At 44.3% G+C, this 27,659-nt stretch overlaps 2 protein-coding genes across 10 annotated transcripts in view; one reads left to right on the forward strand and one right to left on the reverse strand.

Moving 5' to 3' along the window:
* Positions 1–4,397, forward strand: part of LOC105492139 (regulator of microtubule dynamics 3) — a 29,955-nt gene extending 25,558 nt beyond the window's left edge. For all 5 annotated transcript variants that reach the window (XM_071067078.1, XM_071067076.1, XM_071067077.1 and 2 more), the window contains exons 8-13: positions 1,744–1,819; positions 2,281–2,358; positions 2,607–2,705; positions 2,987–3,040; positions 3,124–3,204; positions 3,710–4,397. In XM_071067078.1, coding sequence (XP_070923179.1) covers positions 1,744–1,819; positions 2,281–2,358; positions 2,607–2,705; positions 2,987–3,040; positions 3,124–3,204; positions 3,710–3,763 — 442 coding nt within the window. In that variant the 3' untranslated portion in view covers positions 3,764–4,397. The remainder of the gene's footprint in view (positions 1–1,743; positions 1,820–2,280; positions 2,359–2,606; positions 2,706–2,986; positions 3,041–3,123; positions 3,205–3,709) is intronic.
* Positions 4,398–8,914: 4,517 nt separating this feature from the next.
* LOC105493187 (RAD51 recombinase) overlaps positions 8,915–27,659 on the reverse strand; it is a 42,183-nt gene continuing 23,438 nt past the window's right edge. For 4 of the 5 annotated variants that reach the window (XM_071067085.1, XM_071067083.1, XM_071067084.1 and 1 more), the window contains exons 6-10: positions 21,756–21,850; positions 11,176–11,289; positions 10,356–10,485; positions 10,009–10,130; positions 8,915–9,246 (exon numbers count right to left, since the gene is read on the reverse strand). In XM_071067085.1, coding sequence (XP_070923186.1) covers positions 9,123–9,246; positions 10,009–10,130; positions 10,356–10,485; positions 11,176–11,289; positions 21,756–21,850 — 585 coding nt within the window. In that variant the 3' untranslated portion in view covers positions 8,915–9,122. The remainder of the gene's footprint in view (positions 9,247–10,008; positions 10,131–10,355; positions 10,486–11,175; positions 11,290–21,755; positions 21,851–27,659) is intronic. The other variant, XM_071067087.1, reaches the window with a different exon arrangement.

Genomic DNA, 27,659 nt, shown 5'->3' on the forward strand with positions numbered 1-27,659 from the left:
GGCATTTTCCAAAGGATCCAGGAGAGGGAGCTCTGGCTTGTATTTCCACATGCCTCAGTCTACCCCTAGCCAGAGACAAGGGAAGTTTCTGGTAGGGGAGGTGGCTTGGGGATGAGGCAAGGGGGGAGTACAAGGTTTTTTCTGATGGGGCTTGGAGAAATGAGTAGCTTTGTAAGTCATCCTAGCTACAAAACTGGAGTTCTTAGCTCTCAGGAGGCTGGGACAATCTGCAGCTCCCCTATCCTGCACAAGCTCTTCTTTCCACTGTGTGATCCCTGGCTGCTGGTACTTCGGCTTCTTTGCTTGGTTTGTGTGAGGAAAAGTAGATGTGAGCTCACCCCTCCGGAAACATCAAAGTTCTGTCAACTTACTTGGGCCAGGGTGAACTCAAATCCTGGGGTCTGGTTCCAGCACCTGAGTTTTAGTGAAAATGTTCCTTTCCCACTGCCACCCTTGCTTTTCATGTCTCCACCCTCAGACTGTGAGCTAAGTGAGAGGCTGTGTTTCTCCATCTGTTGCTGAAAATTTTGTCTCTGCAAGGGTTCTTCTCAGAGGCCAGGTAACTGTTTCTTGGGTGTCACTGCTTCTCGGGGCTTCCAAGGATGAATAGCTATTCCTGAGGAACAGCTGTTTGGATTAAACATGGAAATGAGCCTCTAGAAGTGTCTGATACCCTCCAGATACTTAGCATATACATGAAAAAGCAACTTGGGCTGGTTACTCATCTAATGTCAACTATGCTGCTAGGAACAATGCTGGGAGGATGGGGGAGTAAGACTTTGTTTCTGAAGACAGACCATGGGAAGCTGGCTGGCTGGTTCCCTTTGGGAGGGGCAATGTGGGGAAGAGGGCAAATATAGGAGGTCTTTCTTTCTCTGATTCTGTTGGTTTCCAAGTTAACATTAGAAATTCCTAGAATAGGCCGGGCGCGGTGGCTCAAGCCTGTAATCCCAGCACTTTGGGAGGCTGAGACGGGTGGATCACGAGGTCAGGAGATCGAGACCATCCTGGATAACACGGTGAAACCCCGTCTCTACTAAGAAATACAAAAAACTAGCCGGGCGAGGTGGCGGGTGCCTGTAGTCCCAGCTACTCGGGAGGCTGAGGCCAGAGAATGGCATGAACCTGGGAGGCGGAGCTTGCAGTGAGCTGAGATCCGGCCACTGCACTCCAGCCTGGGCTACAGAGCGAGACTCCGTCTCAAAAAAAAAAAAAAAAAAAAATTCCTAGAATATCCCCTCCCATTGTGACTATCCTAAGAAATTGTTTCCCAAGTCCCAGTGATACACCTGTATGCTTAAAAGCTAATGAGACCCACTTTTTTGTCTGCCCAGAAGATAAGTAGTATACTCAGGTCTCTTATACTTTCATGCTGATTATTTTGATGCTTTTTTATTAATGCCTGTGGCTGTACTCTTTATGAGAGAGGGGAAATCTGGAGATACGGACTGAGAACTTGCATAAATATTCTTAAGTGTAAGAGAGATTTACTGTGGTGAATCCAGCTTTAATACCTAGAATACTTTGGAGACTTGTAAGCCTACCATTATCTACTAAAGAATACTAGTTGGGGCCAGAGGTCTGTGAAGAGAGGGGATTACGTAGAGATGAAAATTAGGTATTTTTAGCGCTAGTTGAGGGTAGAGGGATAGGGGACAATGCAACTAGGCTGTGGGTGGGGCATCCATTCCTTACAGTGATGGTGCTCAGCCCTTCTCCCTGAGCTTGCTGCTTCCCCCCTAGGTATGCGGTGCTTTGTGGTCAGCTGGCTGAGCATGAGAGCATCCAGAGGCGCATCCAGAGTGGCTTTAGCTTCAAGGTGAGGACAGGCTTTTCCTCCTTCCTTGTGCTGGCATATCCCAGATTCCCTGCTCCTTTCCGACTCCCTGCCAAAAGCTTTTCTACAGCCTCAGTGACTTGCCTTTTTTTTTTTTTTTTTTTGAGACAGAGTCTCACTCTGTTGCCCAAGCTGGAGTGCAGTGATGTGATCTTGGCTCACTGCTACCTCTTGGGTTCAAGCGATTTTCCTGCCTCAGCCTCCCAAGTAGCTGGGATTACAGGCATGTACCACCATGCCCGGCTAATTTTTATATTTTTAGTAGAGATGGGGTTTCACCATGTTGGCCAGGACTAGTCTCAAACTCCTGAACTCAGGTGATCCACCTGCTTCAGCCTCCCAAAGTGCAGGGATTACAGGCATGAGCCACCGCATCCAGCCCTTGCCTCTCTTTTAGCAACTCTGGTGTCTGATGTTAGTTTATATTTACATTTTCCCCTTAGGAGCATGTGGACAAAGCCATTGCTCTCCAGCCAGAAAACCCCATGGCTCACTTTCTTCTTGGCAGGTGGTGCTATCAGGTAAGCTGCATTTCAGCACTTGACTTATTGGTCCTAAATGCCTTCTGATACTGATTTCCTTGCCAGGAAGAACAAGATCCTCAGCCTGGTCTGGCTCAGGTGCCCTTTCCTCTGAATGCTCATATTATTGGTGGTTGGACCCAGCCTCGTTTGACCCTATTTTCAGTATATCCCCAAAGATTTAAAAAAAAAAAAAAAAAAAAAAACTTTTAAAACCTCTTATACACACCTTGATCTTTTGGTGGCAGGTCTCTCATCTGAGCTGGCTAGAAAAAAAAACTGCTACAGCCTTGCTTGAAAGCCCTCTCAGTGCCACTGTGGAAGATGCCCTCCAGAGCTTCCTAAAGGTATCAGAGAGGGGCAGGTGGCAGGCAAAAACACCAGGGTAACCTTTTTTCCTAAGGACATTACTGAGACCCTTAACGGGAGGGGTTTTCCTGGTAGGGGGCAATTTTGTGTTTGCCTGTTCTATGGGAAAATCAGAATCCTTGCACAGCTTATCAAAAATATAGATTTCTTCAGACCCACTGAATCAGCCACATGGTTGGGGACTAGAAATCTCTAACAAACTTCAGCCTGATTAGAATATAGGAACCTCTTACTGAAATATCTTTGTCCCTTTTCCCAGGCTGAAGAACTACAGCCAGGATTTTCCAAAGCAGGAAGGGTATATATTTCCAAGGTAAACTCACTTTTCTACTTCAACATAGTTCTGGGAACTCCTGAAAGCACACAGTATCAGTTTTCACTGTTGTCTCTTTTCAGTGCTATAGAGAACTAGGGAAAAACTCTGAAGCTAGGTGGTGGATGAAATTAGCCCTGGAGCTGCCAGATGTCACGAAGGAGGTAATGCTTTTTAAGTCGGGCAGATCACCTGAGGTCGGGAGTTCAAGGTCAGCCATAGAGAAACCCCGTCTCTACTAAAATTACAAAATTAGTTGGGCATGGTGGTGCATGCCTGTAATCCCAGCTACTCAGGAGGCTGAGGCAGGAGAATCGCTTGAATCCAGGAGGTGGAGGTTGCAGTGAGCTGAGATCATGCCACTGCACTCCAGCCTGGGCAACAAGAGCGAAAGTCCATCTCAAAAAAACAAAACTGCCTGTCTTCACTGAATCATGTGACAATTTTAAGAAAAAAGTCTTTCCTAGAGGTCTTATTTCCCTAGGAAAAAGCGTCTACCTCTAGGGGGAAGAGACAGATTTAATAGGCTCCAGGCTATCCTGGGAAAGTAGGAAAAAGACTGTAGCAGAGCTCAGAAAGGAAGCAAAGGGCCCCTCTTCTCAGGTTCCACTGGTTTGGGAAAATGCTGGTTTAAATATTGAGCCCTAGATTTGTTCTTTGTCTCCCTAGGATTTGGCTCTCCAGAAGGACCTGGAAGAATTGGAAGTCACTTTAGGAGACTAACCACATGTCACTGGCCTTCATGACGATGCTACTATTTAAGCGGGGAGGTGGGGGGGAAGGCTTTTTTCCTTAGACCTTGCTGAGATCAGGAAACCACACAAATCTGACTCCTGGGTCTGACTGCTACCCAGTACCATTCCCCATTAGTTAATTTATTCTAACCTCTAACCTAATCTAGAATTGGGGCAGTACTTGTGGCTTGGGTTTCTGTTATTCTCTCCCTTGAGTAATCTCTTGAAAAAAATCAAGATTCACACCTGCCCCAGGATTACACATGGGTGGAGCCTGCTGGTGACGTGGATGAACTTCAAAGCTATAGGAACAAAGCACAGAACTTGTCACTTTAATCTTTTTCACTGACGAATAGGCCTCAATACATATAGTCCTAAGATCATACCTTACCTACCAAGATAAAAGGGATCAGAGTAGCCCATAGGCATTGCTTTCTTATCACCTATCATGTGAATTCTACCTGCATTCCTGGGCTGGACCACTTGATGACTTCCAGAGTCCTGTTAGCTTTTGGAATGACAGCAGTGGTATAGGGTTTATGATGCTATAAAACAAACAATGTCTGAAAAGTTGCCTAGAATATATTTTGTTACAGACTTGAAATAAACCAAATTTGATGTTATCAGCTCTGTATTCTTACTTGACACCTCCATGATTGTTTCCACCTACAGAGGCTATTGCAGGCAGGTTATGATTAATGCTCTTTACAGTATATGAAATACAGGTATCAAGCTTATTTTTAGCCTAAACAAGGCCTATTGCCACTAAGCAGGTACTCCCTGCCCCTCTCATGTTCATTCTTAGGGCCACGAGCACAAACCCCTAAATCCACCTAGAAGAAAATTTAGATGCTTAGGCCGGGCGTGGTAGCTCATGCTTGCAATCCTAGCACTCTGGGAGGCCGAGGTGGGTGGAACACATGAGGCCAGGAGTTTGAGACCAGCCTGGCCAACATGATGAAACCCCCATCTCTACTAAAAATACAGGGAAAAAAAAAATTAGCTTGGTATGGTGGCACATGCCTGTAATCTTGGCTAGTAGGGAGGCTATGGCAAGAGAATCACCTGAGCCTGGGAGGCACAGGTTGTAGCGAGCTGAGATCATGCCATTGCACTCCAGCCTGGGCAACAAGAGCGAAACTCTGTCTCAAAAAAAAAAAAAAAAAAAAATTGAGATGAACCAACCTCTTAATCTAGAATGTCACTGTGTCTTTATTACACTAACCCAGATTTTTTTTTTTTTTTTGAGATGGAGTCTCGCTCTGTTGCCCAGGCTGGAGTACAGTGGCGTGATCTCGGCTCACTGCAACCTCCACCTCCCGGGTTCAAGCGATTCCACTGCATCAGCCTCCTGAGTAGCTGGGATTACAGGCGCACACCACCACACCCAGCTAAACTTTTTTGCATTTTTAGTAGAGACAGGGTTTGAACTCCTGACCTCAGGCAATCCGCCCACCTCAACCTCCCAAAGTGCTGAGATTACAGGTGTTAGCCACTGTGCCTGGCCCTCAGATTTATTTTGTGGTGTAGTAATGAAAGAGGACCTGAGATACACTCAATTCTAATAATAAAACATTCCTTTTTGGTCTAAAACCTAGATTAGGTGGGTCTGGGAATCCATGTGTCTCCAGGTGATTTTCCCAAAGAACAGGCAAACACAAAATTGCCCCTTACCAGAAACCCTCCCACTAAGGGTCTCAATAATGTCCTCGGGGGAAAAACAAGGTTACCCTGGTATTTCTGTCACCCGCATCCCTCTTCTCCCCCTCACCCCCTCAATACCTTTAGGAAGCTCTGGATGGCACATCCTGCACAGTGGCACTGAGAGGGCTTTCAAGGAAGGCTGGAGCAGCTTTTTTTTTTTTTTTTCCTAGCCAGCTCAGGTGAGACCTGTCACCAAAAGATTAAGGTGTGAATAAGAGGTTTTAAAGGTTTTTTTTTTAATTAGGAACGCTGACTATTCTGTATGGAGAACAAGCGGCTTGGCCCAGCCACCAATAACATGAGCATTCAGAGGAAAAGGTACCTGAGCCAGATCAGGCTGAAAACCTTATTCTTCCTGGCAGGGATATCAGTGTCATTGGACACTTATATTTTTGTTTTGTTTTTGAGATGGAGTCTCGCTCTGTACCCAGGCTGAAGTGCAGTGGTGTGATCTGGGCTCACTGCACCCTGTGTCTCCCGGGTTCAAGCAATTCTCCTGCCTTAGCCTCCCGCGTAGCTGGGATTACAGGTGTGTGCCACCACGCACAGGTAAGTTTTGTATATATATTTTTTGAGATGGAGTTTTTTTCGCTCTTGTTGCCCAGGCTGGACTGCAATGGCACGATCTTGACTCACTGCAACCTCCGCCTCCCGGGTTCAAGCAATTCTCCTGCCTCAACCTCCCAAGTAGCTGGGATTATAGGCATGTGTAACCACACCCGGCTAATTTTGTAATTTTAGTAGAGATGGGGTTTCTCCATGTTGGTCAGGCTGGTCTCAAATTCCCGACCTCAGGTGATCTGCCCACCTCAGCCTCCCAAAGTGCTGGCATTACAGGTGTGAGCCACCACGCCCGGCCAGTTTTTTATTTTTAGTAGAAATGGGGTTTTGCCATGTTGGCCAGGCTGTTCTCGAACTCCTGACCTCAGGTGATCCGCCCGCCTCGGCCTCCCAAAGTGCTGGCATTACAGGTGTGAGCCACTGTGCCTGGCCTCCTTATATGTATTAGTATCATAACATCATGTTGTACACCTTAACTGTACAATAAATTTATTTTAAAAACAGGAAAACATTTTGGATGGTCACTGAGCACTTTGGGTAAGATATGGATTGGAAGTGCTAACTACTGAAATGAAGTAAAGGGAAAAAAAAGAGTCCCATAAACTCCATTTGGCATCTGGCTTCCAGGGACATTGACAATGCTACTTTTCAATCTTTGATTTTTTTTTGAGACGGCCTTGCTTTGTCACCCGTGCTGCAGTGCAGTGGTGTGAACAGGGCTCACTGCAGCCGCTACCTCCTGGGCTCAAGGGATCCTCCCACCTAAGCCACTGGAGTAGCTGGGGACTATAAGTGTATCCCAACATGCATGAATAATTTTTTAACTTCTATATTTTTTGTACAGACAGGGTTTCACCATGTTGCCCAGGCTGACCTCAAACTCCTGGCTCAAGTGATCTACCCACTTTGGCCTCCCGTTGGGATTACAGATGTGAGCCACCACACCTGGCCCAGTCCCTGATTCTTAATCTTTAAAGACAGGCCAGGTGTGGTGGCTCACATCTGTGATCCCAGAACTTTGGGAGGCCAAGGTGGCCAGATTACCTGAGGTCAGGAGTTCAAGATCAGCCTTGTCAAAATAGTGAAAAGCATCTCTACTAAAAATACAAAAATTTGTCAGGCATGGTGGCACATGCCTGTAATCCCAGCTACTCGGGAGGCTGAGGCAGGAGAATCGCTTGAACCTGGTAGGCGGAGGTTGCAGTGAGTTGTGCCACTGCACTCCAGCCTGGGCAACAGAGCAAGACTCTGTCTCAAAAAAAAAAAAAAAAAAAAAAAAAAAGGCCAGGCGCGGTGGCTCACGCCTGTAACCGCAGCACTTTGGAGGGCCGAGGCGGGCGGATCACAAAGTCAGGAGATCGAGACTATCCTGGCTAACACGGTGAAACCCTGTCTCTACTAAAAATAGCCGGGCGTGATGGCGGACGCCTATAGTCCCAGCTACTCGGGAAGCTGAGGCAGGAGAATGGTGTGAACCTGGGAGGCAGAGTTTGCAGTGAGTCCAGATTGTACCACAGCACTCCAGCCTGGGCGACAGAGCCAGACTCTGTCTCAAAAAAAAAAAAAAAAAGACTAGAACTGCTTTTAAAACAAAGCATCACAGGGCTATGCAAGGTGGTTCGTGCCTGTAATCCCAACACTTTGGGAGGTCAAGGTGGGCAGATCACTGAGATCAGGGGTTCGAGACCAGTTTGGCCAACATGGTGAAACCCCATCTCTACTACTAATACAAAAATCAGCAGGGCGTGGTGGCAGGCATCTATTGTCCCAGCTACTCGGGAGGCTGAGGCTGGAGAATTGCTAGAACCCAGGAGGCGGAGGTTGTGGTGAGCCAAGATCGCGCCACTGCACTCCAGCCTAGGCAACAAGAGTGAAACTCCGTCTCAAAAAAAAAAGCCACAAGGCAAGCCATGGTATGTCTGTCTTTTATTTTCTATTAGGTTGAAAGACAAGCACAATCATCTGCAAGTGGGACTTTCCTTTCTGGTTTCAAATCTTAAAGTAATAGAAACTGATCACCCCTATACAGAGCCAAAAAGATTACGGAAACCCTGTCTTGAAATAGCTTGCACTAGAATAACTGCTATAAACAGCACATTCACTACTAATAACTACTTTATTAGAAGCCTCACAATCAAATCTGTTTACTTAGCCTCTGAAATGATTGCTTTCTTTTTTGTTTGAAACATGGTCTCATTCTGTCGCCCAGGCTGGAGTACAGTGGTACAATCTCAACTCACTGCAACCTCCACCTTCCAGGCTTAAGTGATCCTCCCACCTCAGGCTATCGAGTAGCTGGGACTATAGGCACGGGCCACAGCATGTCCAGCTAAGTTTGGCATTTTTGTAGTGATGGGGTTTCGCCATGTTGGCCAGGCTGGACTTAAAACTCCTGGGCTCAAGCGATCCACCACCTCGGCCTCCCAAAATGTTGGGATTACAGACACAAGACACCACACCTGGCCTGAAATGCTTAAGACTCTAGAATTATCTTGAGTTAGTCTTAGCAATAAAAGACCAAACAGGCAGTCGGTGAAGGGCTAATGGCCCAGTAGGCTTGGCACAAGACTCCATAACCAAAACCTTACACAAGATCATTCAGATAGACAACTTAAAAACCTGCTTGAGAGTTTTACTGACAGAAAAAAAGAATCTGTGCAGAGACCCATTCCCTTTGCTACATAGCTCAGGCATTTTATTTTACCATTAATTCAGAAGTGAGAGAAGGGTCACGTCTCTCCAGCTTTAGTTCTCCTGGAAACTAAGATTGTCCAGTACACAGCTTGTTAAACCCAAGTCATTCCCAAGGCACCATGTCAAAGATACTTCATACCCCTCCTCCAAAACCAAAGAAAACACACAGAGATTAATACACTACAGAAGGAATAAACATTTTAGATTAGTTTGTGATTACTGACCTGTGTCCTGTTTACACCATCAGAAAAACTGATACAATAGCTGTTTTCCTGGAAGCCTTTTCCTGGTAGTCACAACAGGAAGAGGCCTGTAGAGAACCCCAGGGAGCAGTACACTCTCATTAGGCTGCAGCACTTAAGGTTTTTAACAGAGAAAAACCCAATGATTCAGTCTTTGGCGTCTCCCACTCCATCTGCATTGATGGCAAACATAGCTTCAGCTTCAGGAAGACAGGGAGAGTCGTAGATTTTGCAGATTCTGGTTTCCCCTCTTCCTTTCCTCAGATACAATCTGACCCAAAGACACAGACCAAAGCACCAATTTGTTATAATTAAACAATTCCATCCTGACTTTAAAACAGAGCTGAAAATTTTTTAGACATGTATTCTTCCTAGAAGGACCCTGGGAATATTTCTGTACTGTTTTCCTTAGTGCATTTCCAACCTGGCAGAATCCATTTTTGCCCTGGCCCCTCTCAGTGGACTGTCCATACTGAAACAAACATTAAAAAAAGAAAAAGTTTCTTTCAAGACACTGGCTTGATCTTTTGCCAGGCTGGAGTGCAGTGGTGTGTGATCATAGCTCAACACAGCCTCGAATTCCTACGCTCAACTGATCCTCCTGCCTCAGTCTCCTCGGTAGCTAAGACTACAGGCACATGCCACCACACCGGCTACCTCTTTTGTAGAGACAGGGGCCTCACTTTGTTACCCTGACTAGTCTCGAATTCCTGGCCTCAAGTCATCCTCTCACCTTGGCCTCCCAAAGTGTTGGTATTATCAGTGTGAATCACAGTGCCCAGCCCATTTTTTAAATAACGAGGGAGAGGCATCTCTATTATTCATATTCATTCTTCCACACTTGTGGGTTTTTAATTCTTTTATGAACTAAAACATCTATACCAACCAGAGCATGTTAATTAGATTAGCAAGAGTTCCTAAGTGTCTATACAACAGTAGCTTTAACAGGGCTTAAATGAAAATACTATATATTCATGTCTACTTCACAGTTAACATGACATTCTGAAAAGAATCAATCCCATCAACACCTTACCTGGTTGTTGATGCATGGGCGATGATATTTCCTCCAATAGGTTTTTTGGGATCAGCAGCAAACATGGCTGCTCCATCCACTTGGGCTACCACCTGATTAGTGATTACCACTGCTACACCAAACTGATGGGGAAAGGATAAATGTCAATTTTGTGGCCGTAGACACTCCAAGAACCTCAATACTGCCACCACTTTGCCCCACAAAGCAATGAATGACTAATGTCTCTCTCCTTCCTTTTCTAATAGAGCTTGATGATCTCAGGCACTGATGTCTTGGCTTCCTAGCAAGGTTCCTGGAATTCACAGCCACTGAAAGTAGGCATTCTCTGTCCCTATCCCACAACTTACCTCATCAGCAAGTCGCAGAAGCATCCGCAGAAACCTGGCCAAGTGCATCTGCCTGGCTGAAAGCTCACCTCGACCCGAGTAGTCTGTTCTGTAAAGGGCGGTGGCACTGTCTACAATAAGCAGTGCATACCTACAGGAAACAAGGATTCTCTGAAGCCTATTTCTAGCCTGTGTCAGATTCTGCTCCCTTCTTTACCACCCTAAAATCTCATATTCATAGTTTTCCTTGTATGTAGATGTTTTATTAAAATATTTGCACAGGCCGGGCGCGGTGGCTCACGCCTGTAATCCCAGCACTTTGGGAGGCCGAGGCGGGCGGATCACAAGGTCAGGAGATCGAGACCACGGTGAAACCCTGTCTCTACTAAAAATACAAAAAATTAGCCGGGCGCGGTTGTGGGCGCCTGTAGTCCCAGCTACTCGGGAGGCTGAGGCAGGAGAATGGCGTGAACCCGGGAGGCGGAGCTTGCAGTGAGCCGAGATCGCGCCACTGCACTCCAGCCTGGGCGACAGAGCGAGACTCCGTCTCAAAAAAAAAAATAAATAAATAAAATAAAATAAAATAAAATAAAATAAAATATTTGCACAGCACTAACATCTGACGCACCGTTTAACAAGATTTCCAGCAAATTCAAGTAGATTATGATTTCATTTTTAATAGGTACTTGACCTAAACTATAAAGCAAGAGTGTCAAAACAGGAATTAAACTTAAACCTCCTCATTTCTAATTCAAGCTACTATCAATCTGGCCAAATAGCCATTACAAGACTCAGGGAAGGACTCGAAGAACATATTTGATGTCTTACACTGAGCACACACCTAGATTCTACCATCATGGCTGATGCTTGATAAAGGAGCTGGGTCTGATGGTCTGTGTTGAACGCTCGAGCATATGCTACATTATCCAGGACATCACTGCCAGACAGACCATACCTATGGGAGAGGAGAAAACATTTTTAGGCTGCATACAGAACTCAGGCAGATGAGCAATTCATTTCTGACAATTACCTGAATAGGTAGGGAAGAAGTGGTACTGAGAGTAGTTTCAGGGCCAAAGAATGTAATTCCCTTTCTATTAAGAAATTCAGGCAAACTACAAGCAGAGAGATGATAGCACCCAACTACTATGAGCTCTACCTGGCAAGTCTTCAGGACAAATCAAATCTATTCTTTTTTTTTTTTGAGACGGAGTCTTGCTCTGTCACCCAGGCTGGAGTGCAGTGGCGTGATCTCACTGCAACCTCCGCCTCCCAGGTTCATGCGATTCTGTTGCCTCAGCCTCCCGAGTAGCTGGGATTACAGGCGTGCACTACCATGCATGGCTAATTTATTTTCAGTAGAGACAGGGTTTCACCATACTGATCAGGCTGGTCTTGAACTCCTGACCTCATAGTCTGCCCACCTCAACCTCCCAAAATACTGGGACTACAGGCATGAGCCACCACACCCAGCCTAAATCAAATCTATTCTTTGAGGGCCAGGAACGGTGGCTCATGCCTGTAATCCTAGCACTTTGGGATGCCGAGGCGGGTGGATCACCTGATATCAGGAGTTGGAGACCAGTCTGGCCAACATGGCAAATCCCTGTCTCTACTGAAAATACAAAAATTAGCCAGGCGTGGTGGCAGTCACCTATTACAATCCCAGCTACATGGGAGGCTGAGGCAGGAGAATCACTTGAACCTGGGAGACGGAGGTTGCTGTGAGTGGAGATCGCACCATTGCACTCCAGACTGGGTGACAGAGTAAGACTCCATCTCAAAAAAAAAAAAAAAAAAAAAAAAGGCCGGGCGCGGTGGCTCAAGCCTGGAATCCCAGCACTTTGGGAGGCCGAGACGGGCGGATCACAAGGTCAGGAGATTGAGACCATCCTCGCTAACACGGTGAAACCCCATCTCTACTAAAAAATGCAAAAAAACTAGCCGGGCGGGTTGGCGGGCGCCTGTAGTCCCAGCTACTCGGGAGGCTGAGGTAGGAGAATGGCGTAAACCTGGGAGGCGGAGCTTGCAGTGAGCTGAGATCCGGCCACTGCACCCCAGCCTGGGCGACAGAGCAAGACTCCGTCTCAAAAAAAAAAAAAAAAAAAAGTTCAAAAGAGAATGTTTACATATAACCCAGTGTGCTATAATTATGTTCTAGGTTCATGATTCTATCATGAAGATTAAACAGATGGCATAAGGATAGAATTACACCTTACGATCCTGACCAAATAAAAGAAGAATGAAGAGATATATGTTTTCTCTATTTAGACTGTGAATGTATGGTTAAACAAACAAACAAAAAAAACAAGCTATAACAGGCGTAAGTACTTTACCTCACAAGTCTTCTAGTTGTGCCTCAAGAAACACTGATATGGCTGGGCACGGTGGCTCACACCTGTAATCCCAGCAATTTGCGAGGCCAAGGTGCGCAGATCACGTGAGATCAGGAGTTTGAGACCAGCCTGGCCTACCTGGTGAAACACCGTCTCTACTAAAAATACAAACTGCAGCCGGGTGTGGTGGCAGGTGCCTGTAATCCCTGCTTCTCAGCTCCTCACGAGGCTGAGGCAGGAGAATCTCTTGAACCCAGGAGGCAGAGGTTGCAGTGAGCCGAGATCACACCACTGCACTCCACCCTGGGTGACAGAGCAAGACTGTCTCAAAAACAAACAAAAAAATACACTGGTATAATCTACTATCAGAAAGGGAGAAGAGGCTGGGCGCAGTGGCTCATGCTTGTAATCCCAGCACTTTGGGAGGCTGAGGAGGGAGGATTGCTTGAGCTCAGGAGTTTGAAACCAGCCTGGGCAACATGGCAAAACCCTGTCTCTATTTATAAAATTTTAAAAAATTAAAAATTAAAAAAGAAAGGGAGATTATCTATTTGCTATAAAAACAGAGAAGGTTTACCAGAAAAAAGAGTTGTTCTAGCTTTTCTCTCAGCAGTGCTCACAAAAAAAACTACAGGAACCTCTGTGCTTAGGCTCCAGAAGCAGGACATGGAATTCCCACAGCTTGGGAAAAGTTGGCTGGAAATAGCATCCTCTTTCATAGTGTTTCTTGAACTTCCTTAAAGATAAGAATAACCTGGAACACCCGTTAGGAAACAAATTCCTGGGCTGGGCACGGTGAGTCACGCCTGTAATCCTAGCACCTTGGGAGGCCAAGGCAAGCGGATCATTTGAGGTCAGGGGTCCGAGACTATCCTGGCCAACATGGTGAAACCCAATCTCTACTAAAAATACAAAATTTAGATGGGCATGGTGGTGCGTGCCTGTAATCCCAGGTACTCGGGAGGCTGAGGCAGGAGAATCGCTTGAACCCGAGAGGAGGAGGTTGCAGTGAGCCGGTATCACGCCACTGCACTCCAGCCTGGCAGCCTGGGTGACGAGTGAAACTCCGTCTCAAAAAAAAAAAAAAAAAAAAAAAAAAAAAAAAAAAAACAGAGAAAAGGAAAAAAAATCCTGAGCCTAACCTAGACTCAATGAATTAGAATTATCAGAGAAGAGCCTGGTAATTTGTATATTTAACAAATACCTCAGGTTATTCTTAACATGTACATTTGAAAATCTAAGCTTATCTCAAATGAGCGATTCTCCTGCCTCATTCTTTCACAGTACTTCAAAGATTTTCAAGCAAGGCTAGCAATTGTGGTCATGGTTTTCAAACTTTAGCAAGCATAAGATTACCTGGAGAGCTTGTGTTTTTTTGTTTTTTGTTTTTTTTTATTGTTTTTTTGAGATGGAGCTTCGCTCTGTCACCCAGTCTGGAGTACAGTGGCACGATCTTGGCTCACTGCAACCTCCGCCTCTCGGGTTCAAGCGATTCTTCTGCCTCAGCCTCCCGACTAACTGGGATTACAGGCACCTGCCAATGTGCCCAGCTAGTTTTTGTATTTTTAGTAGAGACGGGGTTTTACCATGTTGGCTAGGGTGGTCTCAAACTCCTGGCCTCAAGTGATCCACCAGCTCGGCCTCCCAAAGTGTTGGGATTACAGGCGTGAGCCATGGTGCCTGGCCCTGGAGAGCTTGTTAAAACAGGTTGCTAGCCCGAGTATCTGATTGTTTCTGATTCAGTAGATCTGAAGTCCCATCAGACAATTTGCATTTCTAATCTCAAGTAATGGTAATGCTGGGGACCATGTTCTGGAAACATCAAAGCTACAGTAACATGAATGTGGGTTAATATTCTTCAACAGGGCATGGCAAAAATTAATCAGTAAGGGTTCTTCTGTTGTGAATGAAAGAGGGCTATTTTTTATTAGCTTAAGGAGGCCTTGTGACATTCTCAGAAATACACATTTTTTTCTTGATAGAGAGACCTGATTTTTTTTTTTTTTCCAGATGGAGTCTCGCTCTGTGGCCCAGGCTGGAGCGCAGTGGTGCGATCTCGGCTCACTGCAAGCTCTGCCTCCCGGGTTCATGCCATTCTCCTGCCTCAGCCTCCCGAGTAGCTGGGACTACAGGTACCCACCACAATGCCCAGCTTATTTTTTGTATTTTCAGTAGAGACGGGGTTTCACCGTGTTAGCCAGGATGATCTCGATCTCGATCTTGTGATCCGACCATCTCGGCCTCCCAAAGTGCTGGGATTACAGGTGCGAGCCATCGCGCCTGGCTGATAAAGAGACCTGATTAAAACAAATTAATGAAATTTCTATGTAAACATATTTTTCAGTGAGGCACAGTCACTTATGCCTGCCTGTAATCTCAGCACTTTGGGAGGCTGAGGAGGGAGAATCACTCTAGGCCAAGAGTTCGAGACCAGCCTGGGCAACACAGTGAGACCTCATCTCTACAAAAATAATAGGCAGGGCACGGTGGCTCACGCCTGTAATCCCAGCACTTTGGGAGGCCAAGGTGGGTGAATCACGTGGTAAGGAGACCGAGACCATCCTAACACGGTGAAACCCCGTCTCTACTAAAAAATACAAAAAAATTAGCCAGGTGCGGTGGCGGGTGCCGGTAGTCCCAGCTACTCGGGAGGCTGAGGCAGGAGAATGGCGTGAACCGTGGTTTATGCCTGTTATCCCAGCACTTTGGGAGGCTGAGGCAGGGGATCACCTGAGGTCAGGAGTTCAAGACCAGCCTCAACATGGAGAAACCCCCTCTCTACTAAAAATACAAAATTAGCTGGGCGTGGTGGTGCATGCCTGTAATCCCGGCTATTCAGGAGGCTGAGGCAGGAGAATTGCTTGAACATGGGAGGCGGAGGTTGCAGTGAGCCAAGATCATGCCATTGCACTCCAGCCTGGGCAACAAGAGCAAAACTCTGTCTCAAAAAAAAAAAAAAAAAAAAAAAAAAAAAAAAAAAGAAAAAGAAAAAGAAAGAAAAATAGAAAAATATTTGCTGGGCTTGGTGGTACATGCCTGTAATCCCAGCTACACTGAGGAGGGAGGACTGCTTGAGCCCTGGAGTCAGAGGCTGCAGTTGTACTGTTGTACTGTTGATTGTACTGTTGCATTCTAGCGGGGCAGAGTGAGACCCCATCTCTAAAAACACAAACAAAAAAAATATTTTTTGTGAGCAAAACATTCATTAACAAATGCTGAATGCACTGCTCTATGGCTTGGGCATCCAGTGGTTGACCAAATCAAAGTTCTTGTCCTCATAGCCTATATTCTACTAGCTCATCTATCCTATCTGAATACTTATGTTACGAGACGATGTTTTAGTGACTCTGTGCAAAAGAGAATCCTTAAACTACTAAAATAGTATACTTAAAAGTATGAATGCTGTACAAGATTGCCAAAACAATTTTGGGAGGGAAGACACAAGTATATACATCTTCAGAAAACTAAGATCAGGCTGCAAAAGAGTAATTCCTTTTCCTTCATAGGGATTTTGTAGTCAGAGGCAAAAAGCTGCAATTACTATTCCAACCTAATTTTGTGCTTCAGGGTATACATTTATTTTTTTTTATTTTTTTTTTTTTTGAGACGGAGTCTCGCTTTGTTGCCCAGGCTGGAGTGCAGTGGCCGGATCTCAGCTCACTGCAAGCTCCGCCTCCCGGGTTTACGCCATTCTCCTGCCTCAGCCTCCCGAGTAGCTGGGACTACAGGCGCCCACCACCTCGCCCAGCTAGTTTTTTTTTTGTATTTTTAGTAGAGACGGGGTTTCACCATATTAGCCAGGATGGTCTCGATCTCCTGACCTCGTGATCCGCCCGTCTCGGCCTCCCAAAGTGCTGGGATTACAGGCTTGAGCCACCGCAGCCCGGCCCAGGGTATACATTTAATAGGTTGCAGTCCTCAAGTTATAAGCTGGGAAAGATAATTTGATTATAAAACAAGAGAGAATATTCTCCTCAACTTATTTAGGCAGGTTCCAACTTGAGTCTGACATCTCAGCATATAATTAAATTGTTTTATCACTGGGTTTCCATAAAATGTGTGGCAGGGCTAAATTACCACATTTGACCCTAGACAAAGGAAAAGAAGTAAAACAATTTTGAGGCTGTATTTCAAAACTTTATTTGAGGATACAGAAACTTATAACCTCTTCACAAGCTTTACTCAGGTATAATTAACATATCTCAAAAATGACCCGCTGTAAATATAAAATTCATTGAGAGCTTTAGTGAATTTGCAGAGTTGTATAACCATGAGCACAATCCAATTTTAGAACATTTTCATCACCCCTAAAAAAATCTCTCAGCTTCATTCACAATTACTCCTAATTCCTATCGACAGTAACCACAATTCTATCTCTTAGATTATCCCCTTCTGGAAATTTCTTTTTTTTTTTTTTTTTGAGACGGAATCTCGCTCTGTCGCCCAGGCTGGAGTGCAGTGGCGCGATCTTGGCTCACTGCAAGCTCCGCCTCCCGGGTTCACGCCATTCTCCTGCCTCAGCCTCCCGAGTAGCTGGGACTACAGGCGCCCACAACCGCGCCCGGCTAATTTTTTGTATTTTTAGTAGAGACGGGGTTTCACCGTGGTCTCGATCTCCTGACCTTGTGATCCGCCCGTCTCGGCCTCCCAAAGTGCTGGGATTACAGGCGTGAGCCACCGCGCCCGGCCTGGAAATTTCATATAAACGGAATCATACAATATGTGGTCTTTTGTGTTTAACTTCTATCATTTAGCATATTTCAAAGTTCATCCATGTTGTTAACATGTATCAGTACTTAAGTTCTTTTTTTATTGCTGAAGAGTATCCCATTGTATGGAGAAAACAAATTTTGGTTATTCCTTTACCAGTTGATGGATATTTTGGGCTATTACAGTGATACCATAAACATTATCATACAAGTCTTTGTATGACATGTTTTTATTTCTCTTGGGTATATAACTAGAGTAAAATTGCTGCATCATATGGTAAATTCATTTTTAACTTTTTAAGCAGCCACCTGTTTTGCAAAGAGACCACCAATGCATATTGTCACCAGCAATATGTGAGGGTTCCAGTTTCTCTACGTCCTCCCAGTATTTGTTACTGTCTTTTTTTATTATAGCCTTCATAGTGGGTGTGAAGTGGTAGCTCACCACGGTTTCAATTTGCATTTTCCTGATGATTAATGATGTTGAGCATCTTTTTATGTGCTTATCAGCCATTGTATATCCTCTTTGGAGAGATATCTATTCAAATCCTTTGCCCATTTAAACAACTGGATTATCTTTTTATTGTTGGGTTATAATAGTTCTTTATATATTCTGGATACTAGACCTTTATCAGATACATGATTTGCAAATATTTTCTCACATTCTTTGGGTTATCTTTTCATTTTCTTCATAGTGTCCTTTGAAGCACAAAAGTTTTTAATTTTGATGAAGTGAAAACTCACTCTATTATCAATTTATTCTTTCATGGACTGTGTGTTTGGTGGTGTAGCTAATATTTGCCTACCCCAAGGTCACTAAGATTTCCCCCCATGTTCTCTCTGAAACATTATAGTTTAGGCTCTTATTTAGGATTACCACCCTTCTAAAAACAGTATAGTAAAACATATAACATTAAATTGAGCATTTTAACTATTTTAAAGTATACAGTTCAGGTGCATTAAGGACATTCATGCTGCTATGCAACCATCACCACTATTCATCTCCAGAGCTTTTTCATCATCCCCAACTGAAACTGTACCATTAAACAATAACACCCCAGTCTCCCTACCCTCAGAAAACCACATTCTACTTTCTGTCTGATTTTGAAGTACCACATATTAGTGGAATCATACAGTTTTTGTCCTTTTTTTTCCTTTTCCGAGCCAGAGTTTCACTCTTGTTGCTCAGGCTATAGTGCAATGGCATGATCTCGGCACACTGCAACCTCCGACTCCCAGGTTCAAGCGATTCTCCTGCCTCAGCCTCCGGAGTAGCTGGGATTACAGGTGTGTGCCACCACGCCTGGCTAATTTTTTCATATTTTTAGTAGTGATGGGGATTCACCATGTTGGCCAGGCTGGTTTCAACTGACCTAAGGTGATCCACCTGCCTCGGCCTCCCAAAGTGCTGGGATTACAGGCATGAAGCCACTGCGCCTGGCCTCAGTTTTTGTCTTTTTGTGACTAACTTATTTCACTTAGCATGTCCTCAAGGTGAGTGGATGTTAATAGCATGTGTCAGAATTTCCTATCTTTTTATCTGCAGGACTAGGTCTAAGAAAAACATTTTTTTTCTTCCTTTTAAGGCTAAAATAACATTTCATTGTGTGTATATACCACATGTTATATATTCATTTGTCAATGGACATAGGGTTATTTCCAAAGCTATTGTGAGTAATGCTGCTATGAACATCGGTGTCCAAGTCTCTGAGTTCCTATTTTCAATTCTTTTGAATATATAGCAGGAAATGGAAGTGTCAGATCACATGGTCATTCTGTGTTTAATTTTTTGAGGAATGACCACACTGTTATCTATTTTAATTTTTACGTGTGGTGTATAGTAAGGGTCTAAAGTTATTGTTTTGCATTTGGAAATTCACCTACATCAGCACAATTTATTGAAAAGACCATTCTTTCCCTCATTAAATTGCCTTGTCAACCAGGTTTGGTGGCTCACATCTGTAATCCTAATACTTTGGGAAGGTTGAGTTGGGAGGATCACCTGAGCCAGGAGTTCGAGACCAGCCTGGGCAACACAGCGAGACCATGTGTATTTGCAAAAAATTTAAAATTTAAAAAAATCGCCCCTTACCTTCGTCAAAAATCAAGTGACCATAAAGGTTTCATTTCTGAACTCTCCATGTTTATCCTTATGCCATCACCATATTGTCTTGGTTATTGTAGCTTTATAATAAGTTTTTAAACCAAAAAGTCTAAAATCTCAAATTTTCTTTTTTTTCCAGACATTTCAGCTATTCTGGGTCCTTTGCATTTCCATATGTTATATCCCATAAATGTGATTATTTTGTAAATTTCTGCAAAAAAAAAACGCTTGCTGGAATTTTGATCAGGATTGTGTTGAATCTGTAGATAAATCTGAGGAGAACTCAGTCTGGTGTCTTGAGACAGACTCCACCCAGGCTGGAGTGCAGTGGCACAATCTCAGATTACTGCAACCTGTCTCCCTGGTTCAAGTGATTCTCCTTCCTCACCCTCCCAAGTAGCTCGGACTACAGGCAGTATGCCACCATGTCTGGCTAATTTTTGTATTTTTAGTAGAGACAGGGATTTGCCATGCTGGTCAGGCTGGTCTGGAACTCCTGACCTCGGGTAATCCGCCCACCTTGGCCTCCCAAAGTGTTGGGATTAAGGTGGGCGCCCCTGTACCTGGCCAAGAATGCCATTTTAATAATATTGAGTTTTCCCATCCATGATATGGAATGTTTCTCTTTATGTAAATCTTCCATTTTTCTCAGCAATGTTTTAAGAGTTTTTGCTGTACAAATCTTACATTCCTTTTGTTAAATTTATTCCTAAGTATTTTATTATTTTTCATGCTACTGTGAAGTTTTTTTTAAGCTTGACTTTTGAATTGTTATGGTCCAGTATATAGAAATACAATGTATTTTTGTATATTGATACTGTATTCTGCAACTTTCCTGAACCAGTTTATTTAGTTCTAGTTTTTCTTGTAGGATTTTCTACATATAGCACCATGTCATCAGTAAATAGTTTTCCTTCTTCTATTCCAATCTGGATGCCACTTATTTCATTTGCTTGTCTGACTACACTGTCCACAATCTTCGGTACATTACTGAATGTAAATAGTGAAAGTGGGCATCCTTGCCTTGTTACTGACTTTAGGGGGAAAAGCATTCAGAATTTCACCATTAAGGCTGGGTGCAGTGGCTCATACCTGTAATCCCAGCACTTTTGGGAGGCCAAGGCAGGCACATCACTTGAGGTCAGGAGTTTGAGACCAGCCTGGCCAACATGGAGAAACCCTGTCTCTTCTAAAAATACAAAAATTAGCTGGGCGTGGTGGCACACGCCTGTAGTACCAGCTATTCGGGAGGCTGAGGCAGGAGAGTCACTTGAACCCGAGAGGTGGAAGTTGCAGTGAGACAAGATACCACCACTGCATTCCAGTCTGGGCAACAGAGAATTTTCACCATTTAGTATGATGCTACCTGTAGGTATTTCACAGATGCCCTTTAGTAGGACCTCTGATACATATTATATTCATTATTGAGAGTGAGATATTGAAGCCTGTATCCATTACTGAAAATGAAAAACTGGTCCCCTACTATTATTGTTGAGTTGTCTATTTCCCCCTTTAATTCAGTTTTTGTTTCGTGTATTTTGGGGCTTTGTTGTTAGGCGTGTGTGTATATGTTTACAACTGTTATATCTTCCTGACAAACTGACCTTTTAATTATAAAATGTTCCTCTTTGTATATAATGTGTTTGTCTTAAAGTGTACTTTATCTGATAATAGTATAGCCACTCAGGGTCTCTTATGGTTACTATTTGCATGCAATATCTTTTTCCATTCTTTTACTTTCTAAAGGGTTTCTCTGGAAGAAAACATATAGTTGGATTTTTTTTTTTTTTTAATCCAGTCTGAGAGCAACTGTAAAGAATGCCTTTTCCTGGCCAGGTGTGGTGGCTCACGCCTGTAATCTCAGCACTTTGGAAGGTCAAGGGAGGTGGATCACCTGAGGTCAGGAGTCCAAGACCAGCCTGGCCAACATGGTGAAACCCCATCTCTACTAAAAATACAAAACATTAGCTGGGCGTAGTGGCGGGCACCTGTAATCTCAGCTACTAGGGAGGCTGAACCCAGGAGGTGGAGGTTGCAGTGAGCTGAGATCACGCCATTGCGCTCTAGCCTGGGTGACAAGAGCGAGGCTCCATCTGGAAAAAAAAAAAAAAAAAAAACACCTTTTTCTACTAAGGAAGTCATTCTTTTGAACCACACATATAACTTTGGGAAGTGGGGTTATAGAAGAAACACTCTTTGGCCAAACTAACCCGGGCAGTCACTACTTTGATAAGTGTAGCCATATTCCCTCTTATCTAACCCAGTAACCTACCTCTCAGCCACTGCCAGCAGTCGTTCTGGCCTAAAGGTACCCTCGGTGTCAATGTACATGGCCTTTCCTTCACCTCCACCCCGGTCAATGGGAAGCTATAGAGAACAAAAACAACAGTGGAAATGAACATTGTATTTCTGATATAGCTGACCAAGTTTCTCATGACATCTTTATAATTCCTCCAAGGCAAAGGGGAAACAACAGTTAAGAATGACAGTGGTGGCCGGGCGCGGTGGCTCAAGCCTGTAATCCCAGCACTTTGGGAGGCCAAGACGGGCGGATCACGAGGTCAGGAGATCGAGACCATCCTGGCTGACACGGTGAAACCCCGTCTCTACTAAAAATACAAAAACTTAGCCGGGCGAGGTGGCAGGCGCCTGTAGTCCCAGCTACTCGGGAGGCTGAGGCAGGAGAATGGCGTGAACCCGGGAGGCGGAGCTTGCAGTGAGCTGAGATCCGGCCACTGCACTCCAGCCTGGGTGACAGAGCGAGACTCCGTCTCAAAAAAAAAAAAAAAAAGAATGACAGTGGTAGGAAGGCGGCATTCCCTTCTGATATTAATAGCAATACAGCTAGAAAAACATGTAAAGCTGATTGTGTCTCAGTACATACAGCTAGTCTTGTCAAAACTGGACTGCTTAGAAATACAGCCCAAAGTAGGTAATTATTTTCTTCTCTCTTTTTTTATTGCGATGGAGTCTCACTCTGTCGCCCAGGCTGGAGTGCAGTGGCGTTATTTTGGTTCACGGCAACCTCCACCTCCTGGGTTCAAGCAATTCTCCTGCCTCAGCCTCCCGAGTAGCTGAGATTAAAGGCGTATGCCACCATGCCCAGCTAATTTTTGTATTATTAGTAGAAACAGGGTTTTACCAAGTTGGCTAGGCTGGTCTTGAACTCCCAACCTCAGATGATCTGCCTGCCTTGGCCTCCCAAAGTGCTGGGATTCTAGGCACGAGCCATTGCACCTGGCCTTTTTTTGTTTTGGAGGTAAGATCTCACTCTGCCGCCCAGGCTGCAGTGCAGTGACACAATCTTGAACTCCTGAGCACAGGTGACCCACCCACCTCAGCCTCCCAAAGTGCTGGGATTACAGGCGTGGGCCACCGTGCAACCTCTGCATTACAGGCTCAGGTGATCCTCTCATCTCAGCCTCCCGAATAGCTGAGACCATAGATGTGCACCACCACACCCGTTAAATTTTTTTGTAGACAGGGTTTTGCCACATTGCCCAAACTGGTCTTAAACTCCTGGACTCAAGTAATCTGCCTGACTCAGCCTCTTAAAGTGCTGGGATAACAGGCATGAGCCACCACACCTGGCCAGTAATAAAATTCTGTAACTGCATGCCAACACGAGACTGATCAATTCAAAAGCACAAAAACTTGGAAGACCATTTACCTTAGCTTTAATCAATAACGGGCCATGATCCAAAGCCCAGTTAATCTTAGCATGTCTAAATCAAACTTACACTTCACTTTATTGAGCAATTCATTCTTCAGGGGTACTAAAGGGGCTTGTCAATGCCCTCGGAGCGTCCATAGCAAATTTCAAGTGTGAGCAAGAAAGAAAAAAACATATTTGCTCCAATAGTATAAACAAGATATTTAAAATGAATAATTGGAGAAAACAGAAAAATAAGTAGTAGAAAGAATTTTGAAAAGAAATCAAAAAGGAAAGAAAAGAGAAGTAAATGAAATGCCATGAAAACTGTCTCATGAGCCCCTCAAGGAAATCTCTGCTTTAGGCTACCCATCCCATACCAGATACCTTTGAATTTTTCTACAAAGTTTAAGTGAATGATGCTAAAGGCTAATTTCCACTCTAGAAATCTACTTTGGAGTCATAATTCACCTTTAAATTCTGAGGAAAATCCCTTAGAACATTTTACGTTAAAGTTCTAAGAGAACCAAATTTTTTCTTTCTTTTTTTTTTTTTTTTTTTGAGACGGAGTTTTGCTCTTGTTGCCCAGGCTGGAGTGCAATGGCACGATCTCAGCTCACCACAACCTCTGCCTCCCAGATTCAAGCAATGCTCCTCCCTCAGCCTCCCAAGTAGCTGGAATTTCAGGCACGCACCACCACGCCCGACTAATTTTGTATTTTTTAGTAGTGATGGGGTTTCTCCACATTGGTCAGGCTGGTCTCAAACTCCTGACCTCAGGTGATTCACCCACCTTGGCCTCCCACAGTGCTGGGATTATAGGCACGAGCCACTGCGCCTGGCCCAAATTTTTTCTTATCTTCGAGAATTTTTTTTGAAATTACAAAACAAGTATGTGCTGGCCGGGCGCGGTGGCTCAAGCCTGTAATCCCAGCACTTTGGGAGGCCCAGACGGGCGGATCACAAGGTCAGGAGATCGAGACCATCCTGGCTAACACGGCGAAACCCCGTCTCTACTAAAAACACAAAAAACTAGCCGGGCGAGGTGGCGGCGCCTGTGGTCCCAGCTACTCGGGAGGCTGAGGCAGGAGAATGGCGGGAACCCGGGAGGCGGAGCTTGCAGTGAGCTGAGATCTGGCCACTGCACTCCAGCCTGGGCGACAGAGCGAGACTCCGTCTCAAAAAACAAAAACAAAAACAAAAACAAAAACAAACAAGTATGTGCTTATATTAAAAATCCAAACAACATAGAAGTAGAGGGCCGGACATGGTGGCTCACACCTGTAATCCCAGCAGTTTGGGAGGCCAAGGCGAGTGGATCACTTGAGGTCAGGAGTTTGAGACCAGCCTGGCCAACGTGGTGAAACCCTGTCTCTACTAAAAATACAAAAATTAGCCGGGCATGGTGGTGCACACCTGTAATCCCAGCTACTCGGGAGGCTGCGGCACGAGAATTGCTTGAAACCAGGAGGCGGAGTGTACAGTGAGTGAGATCGTGCCATTGCACTCCAGCTTGGGTGACAGAGTAAGAATCTGTCTCAAAAAAAAAAAAAAAAAAAAAAAAAAGTAGAGTAAAAACTGAAACCTTTTCAGCACTCTCCATCTCCCAGAAATAATTTCCCAGGTTATTTTCTATGCATTTTCATACACTTCTTTTACATAAGTGGTTCTTCCACTTAACTATGTGATTCTCAGAATATTCCTTCCTTTTCTGTAAAATGTAAATAAAACTGACCTTATGGGATTGTTTTAAAAACTAAATAAAATAATTCATGTAAAGTGTTTAGCACAGTACACTCTGAAGACATGATTTCCCCAACCTTGAGGGCACTGACTTTAGTGTATACAGTTATGGAAGGCTTTGTTAATTTGGTAAGGGAAAAATTATGCTACTATTTGGCAGATAAAATCTTTCACATGGGAATCCATGGAAGGAGCAAAGGACACATATACAACAAAAGAGGGTGGTGCCTAAAGAAAGATTTGGAACCAGTGGCCAAGAAGACAGAGAGCAGAAGCTGCCTCAGCTTCTTGGAGAGGAGGAAATATTAACACTCTGGGGGCTAAGTCCCCAGGAAATAAGATGAATGAAGTTTCCCTTACTCCTACCTCCAGGTAATATTAAGTGCTACTATGACAGGGGAATTTTTTCCAATTGAATAGACTTCCTTGGCAAAGGAAAGCCACAGATGATTGGGCATAGGTAGGCAGACTTATAATAGGATAGTGGACAAGCTCCCAGGGTAAGCTCAGGGGGATGGATTACATGCTCTGTTCTCCAGCTTATTTGGCCCTTTCCACTTTGCCCTCCCAGTGCCATCATAGCCATCTTCTATACACATCTTCTATTATTGGATTGGGATACCATCAGGTTAGCTCTTCTTAGGACCATAATTCAATACTTCTTCTCATTTTATAGTGATTCACTTTGTTTCTAACTTTTACCATTTTACTGATGCTTTGGTATAAATTTTTTGTACATTTATCTTTGCGTATATGTGAAATGTTCTGTAAGACAAATTTTCTGTCAAAGGGTATGTGATTTTTTTTTTTTTTTTGAGACAGAGTCTTGCTCTGTCACCCAGGCTGGAGTGCAGTGGCACAATCTCAGCTCACTGCAACCTCTGCCTCCTGCGTTCAAGCAATTCTCTGCCTCAGCCTCCCAAGTAGCTGGGATTATAGGCACCCACCACCCTGCCTGGCTAATTTTTGTATTTTTAGTAGAGACGAGGTTTCACCGTCTTGGCCAGGCTGTTCTTGAACTCCTGACGTCGTGATCCATCCGCCTCAGCCTCTCAAAGTGTTGGGACTATAGGCGTGAGCCACCACGCCCAGCTGCACATGTGTTTTTAAAATTGGTACTTGTGTTAAATTGTCTTCTCAGAATTGTTTTTATTTTTATTTTTTAATTGAGATGGGGTCTCGCCATATTCCCCACACTCATCTGGAACTCCTGCCTCAGCCTCCCAAAGTGCTGGAATTAAAAGCATGAGCCACTATGCCTGGCCCAGTATTTTAAAATTACTGTAGTATTTTGGACAAGCATGGGCTAATTCACTTTGTAACCTAACTGTAGCTCTCAACTTTATGACTTTTCTATGACAGAGAGATCTAACACATAACGGGGTTTTACTTTATTAAATTGATAAATTTGAACAAATGAGAGTAGATCATGTTTAGATTTAAGCAATAGTCTAACATCCTCTCTATATCCCTGGTTCCAACTCTCAGGCTAATGAAATGTAATCTTTTCTATTATTAATTAATTAGCATTCTTTTTCTTTAAAAATAAAAATCAACGATCTATATAGTTGTTCAGCCATCTGCAAATGTTATTTTAACAGGCTATGTTTTCTTGAGAATTTTGCTTTAGTTTATTGTTGACAGACATCATTTGACTACTTAATAAACATTCTCAGGCTAGGATTCTATTTGTACAACTTTGGAGCACCAGCATGCTATGCTGAGTTGCCATGGCAACTACAGATATTGTGTACTGTAGTCTAAGTATTTATTCTACAAAACTCCCTGTCAAAACAACATGGGAAAACATTTCTATTTAAAAAGGTCACACATCATGTCAAATGACGGATAAAAGAGTGACATTTGGCCGGGCGCGGTGGCTCACGCCTGTAATCCCAGCACTTTGGGAGGCCGAGGCGGGCGGATCACAAGGTCAGGAGATCGAGACCACGGTGAAACCCCGTCTCTACTAAAAATACAAAAAATTAGCCGGGCGCGGTGGCGGGCGCCTGTAGTCCCAGCTACTCAGGAGGCTGAGGCAGGAGAATGGCGTAAACCCAGGAGGCGGAGCTTGCAGTGAGCCGAGATCGCACCACTGTACTCCAGCCTGGGCGACAGAGCGAGACTCCGTCTCAAAAAAAAAAAAAAAAAAAAGAGTGACATTTTAAACAGCCCTAATTCCCTTTAGCTATCAAATTTCTAATGGAGCTCAGGCAATAGCTACAGCTTCTATAACTTACTCTTACTCTTCTCAATGTTTCCTCCCTTATTATCATAAAAGGTCTCCTAAGTATCCTCCTCCCCCCCACAACTCTTTCTTCCTAATGATTATAAGGATCTGGGTGCAGAGGCATTTGCCTGTAATCCCAGCTATGTGGGAGGCTGAGGTGGGAAGACTGCTTGCGCTCAGTACTTTGAGAACAGCCGGGGCAACATACGGAGACCCAATCTCCAAAAGAAAAAAAAAAAAAAAAAAAAGAATTTATTTCTGAGGATAGTTAACAATGGATTAGGTCTACTCGATACTGAAATACTAGCTTGGCTGTCTCATAAGACATATGGTAGCCAGACTGTAATCCCAACACTTTGAGAGGCCGAGGTGGGCGGATCATGAAGCCAGGAGATCGAGACCATCCTGGCTAACACGGTGAAACCCTGTCTCTACTAAAAATACAAAAAACTAGCCGGGCGAGGTGGCGGGCGCCTATAGTCCCAGCTACTTGGGAGGCTGGGGCAGGAGAATGGCGTAAACCCGGGAGGCGGAGCTTGCAGTGAGCCGAG

The sequence above is a fragment of the Macaca nemestrina genome, chromosome 7 (genome assembly GCF_043159975.1).
Source record: "Macaca nemestrina isolate mMacNem1 chromosome 7, mMacNem.hap1, whole genome shotgun sequence".
NCBI classification, from domain to species: domain Eukaryota; kingdom Metazoa; phylum Chordata; class Mammalia; order Primates; family Cercopithecidae; genus Macaca; species Macaca nemestrina.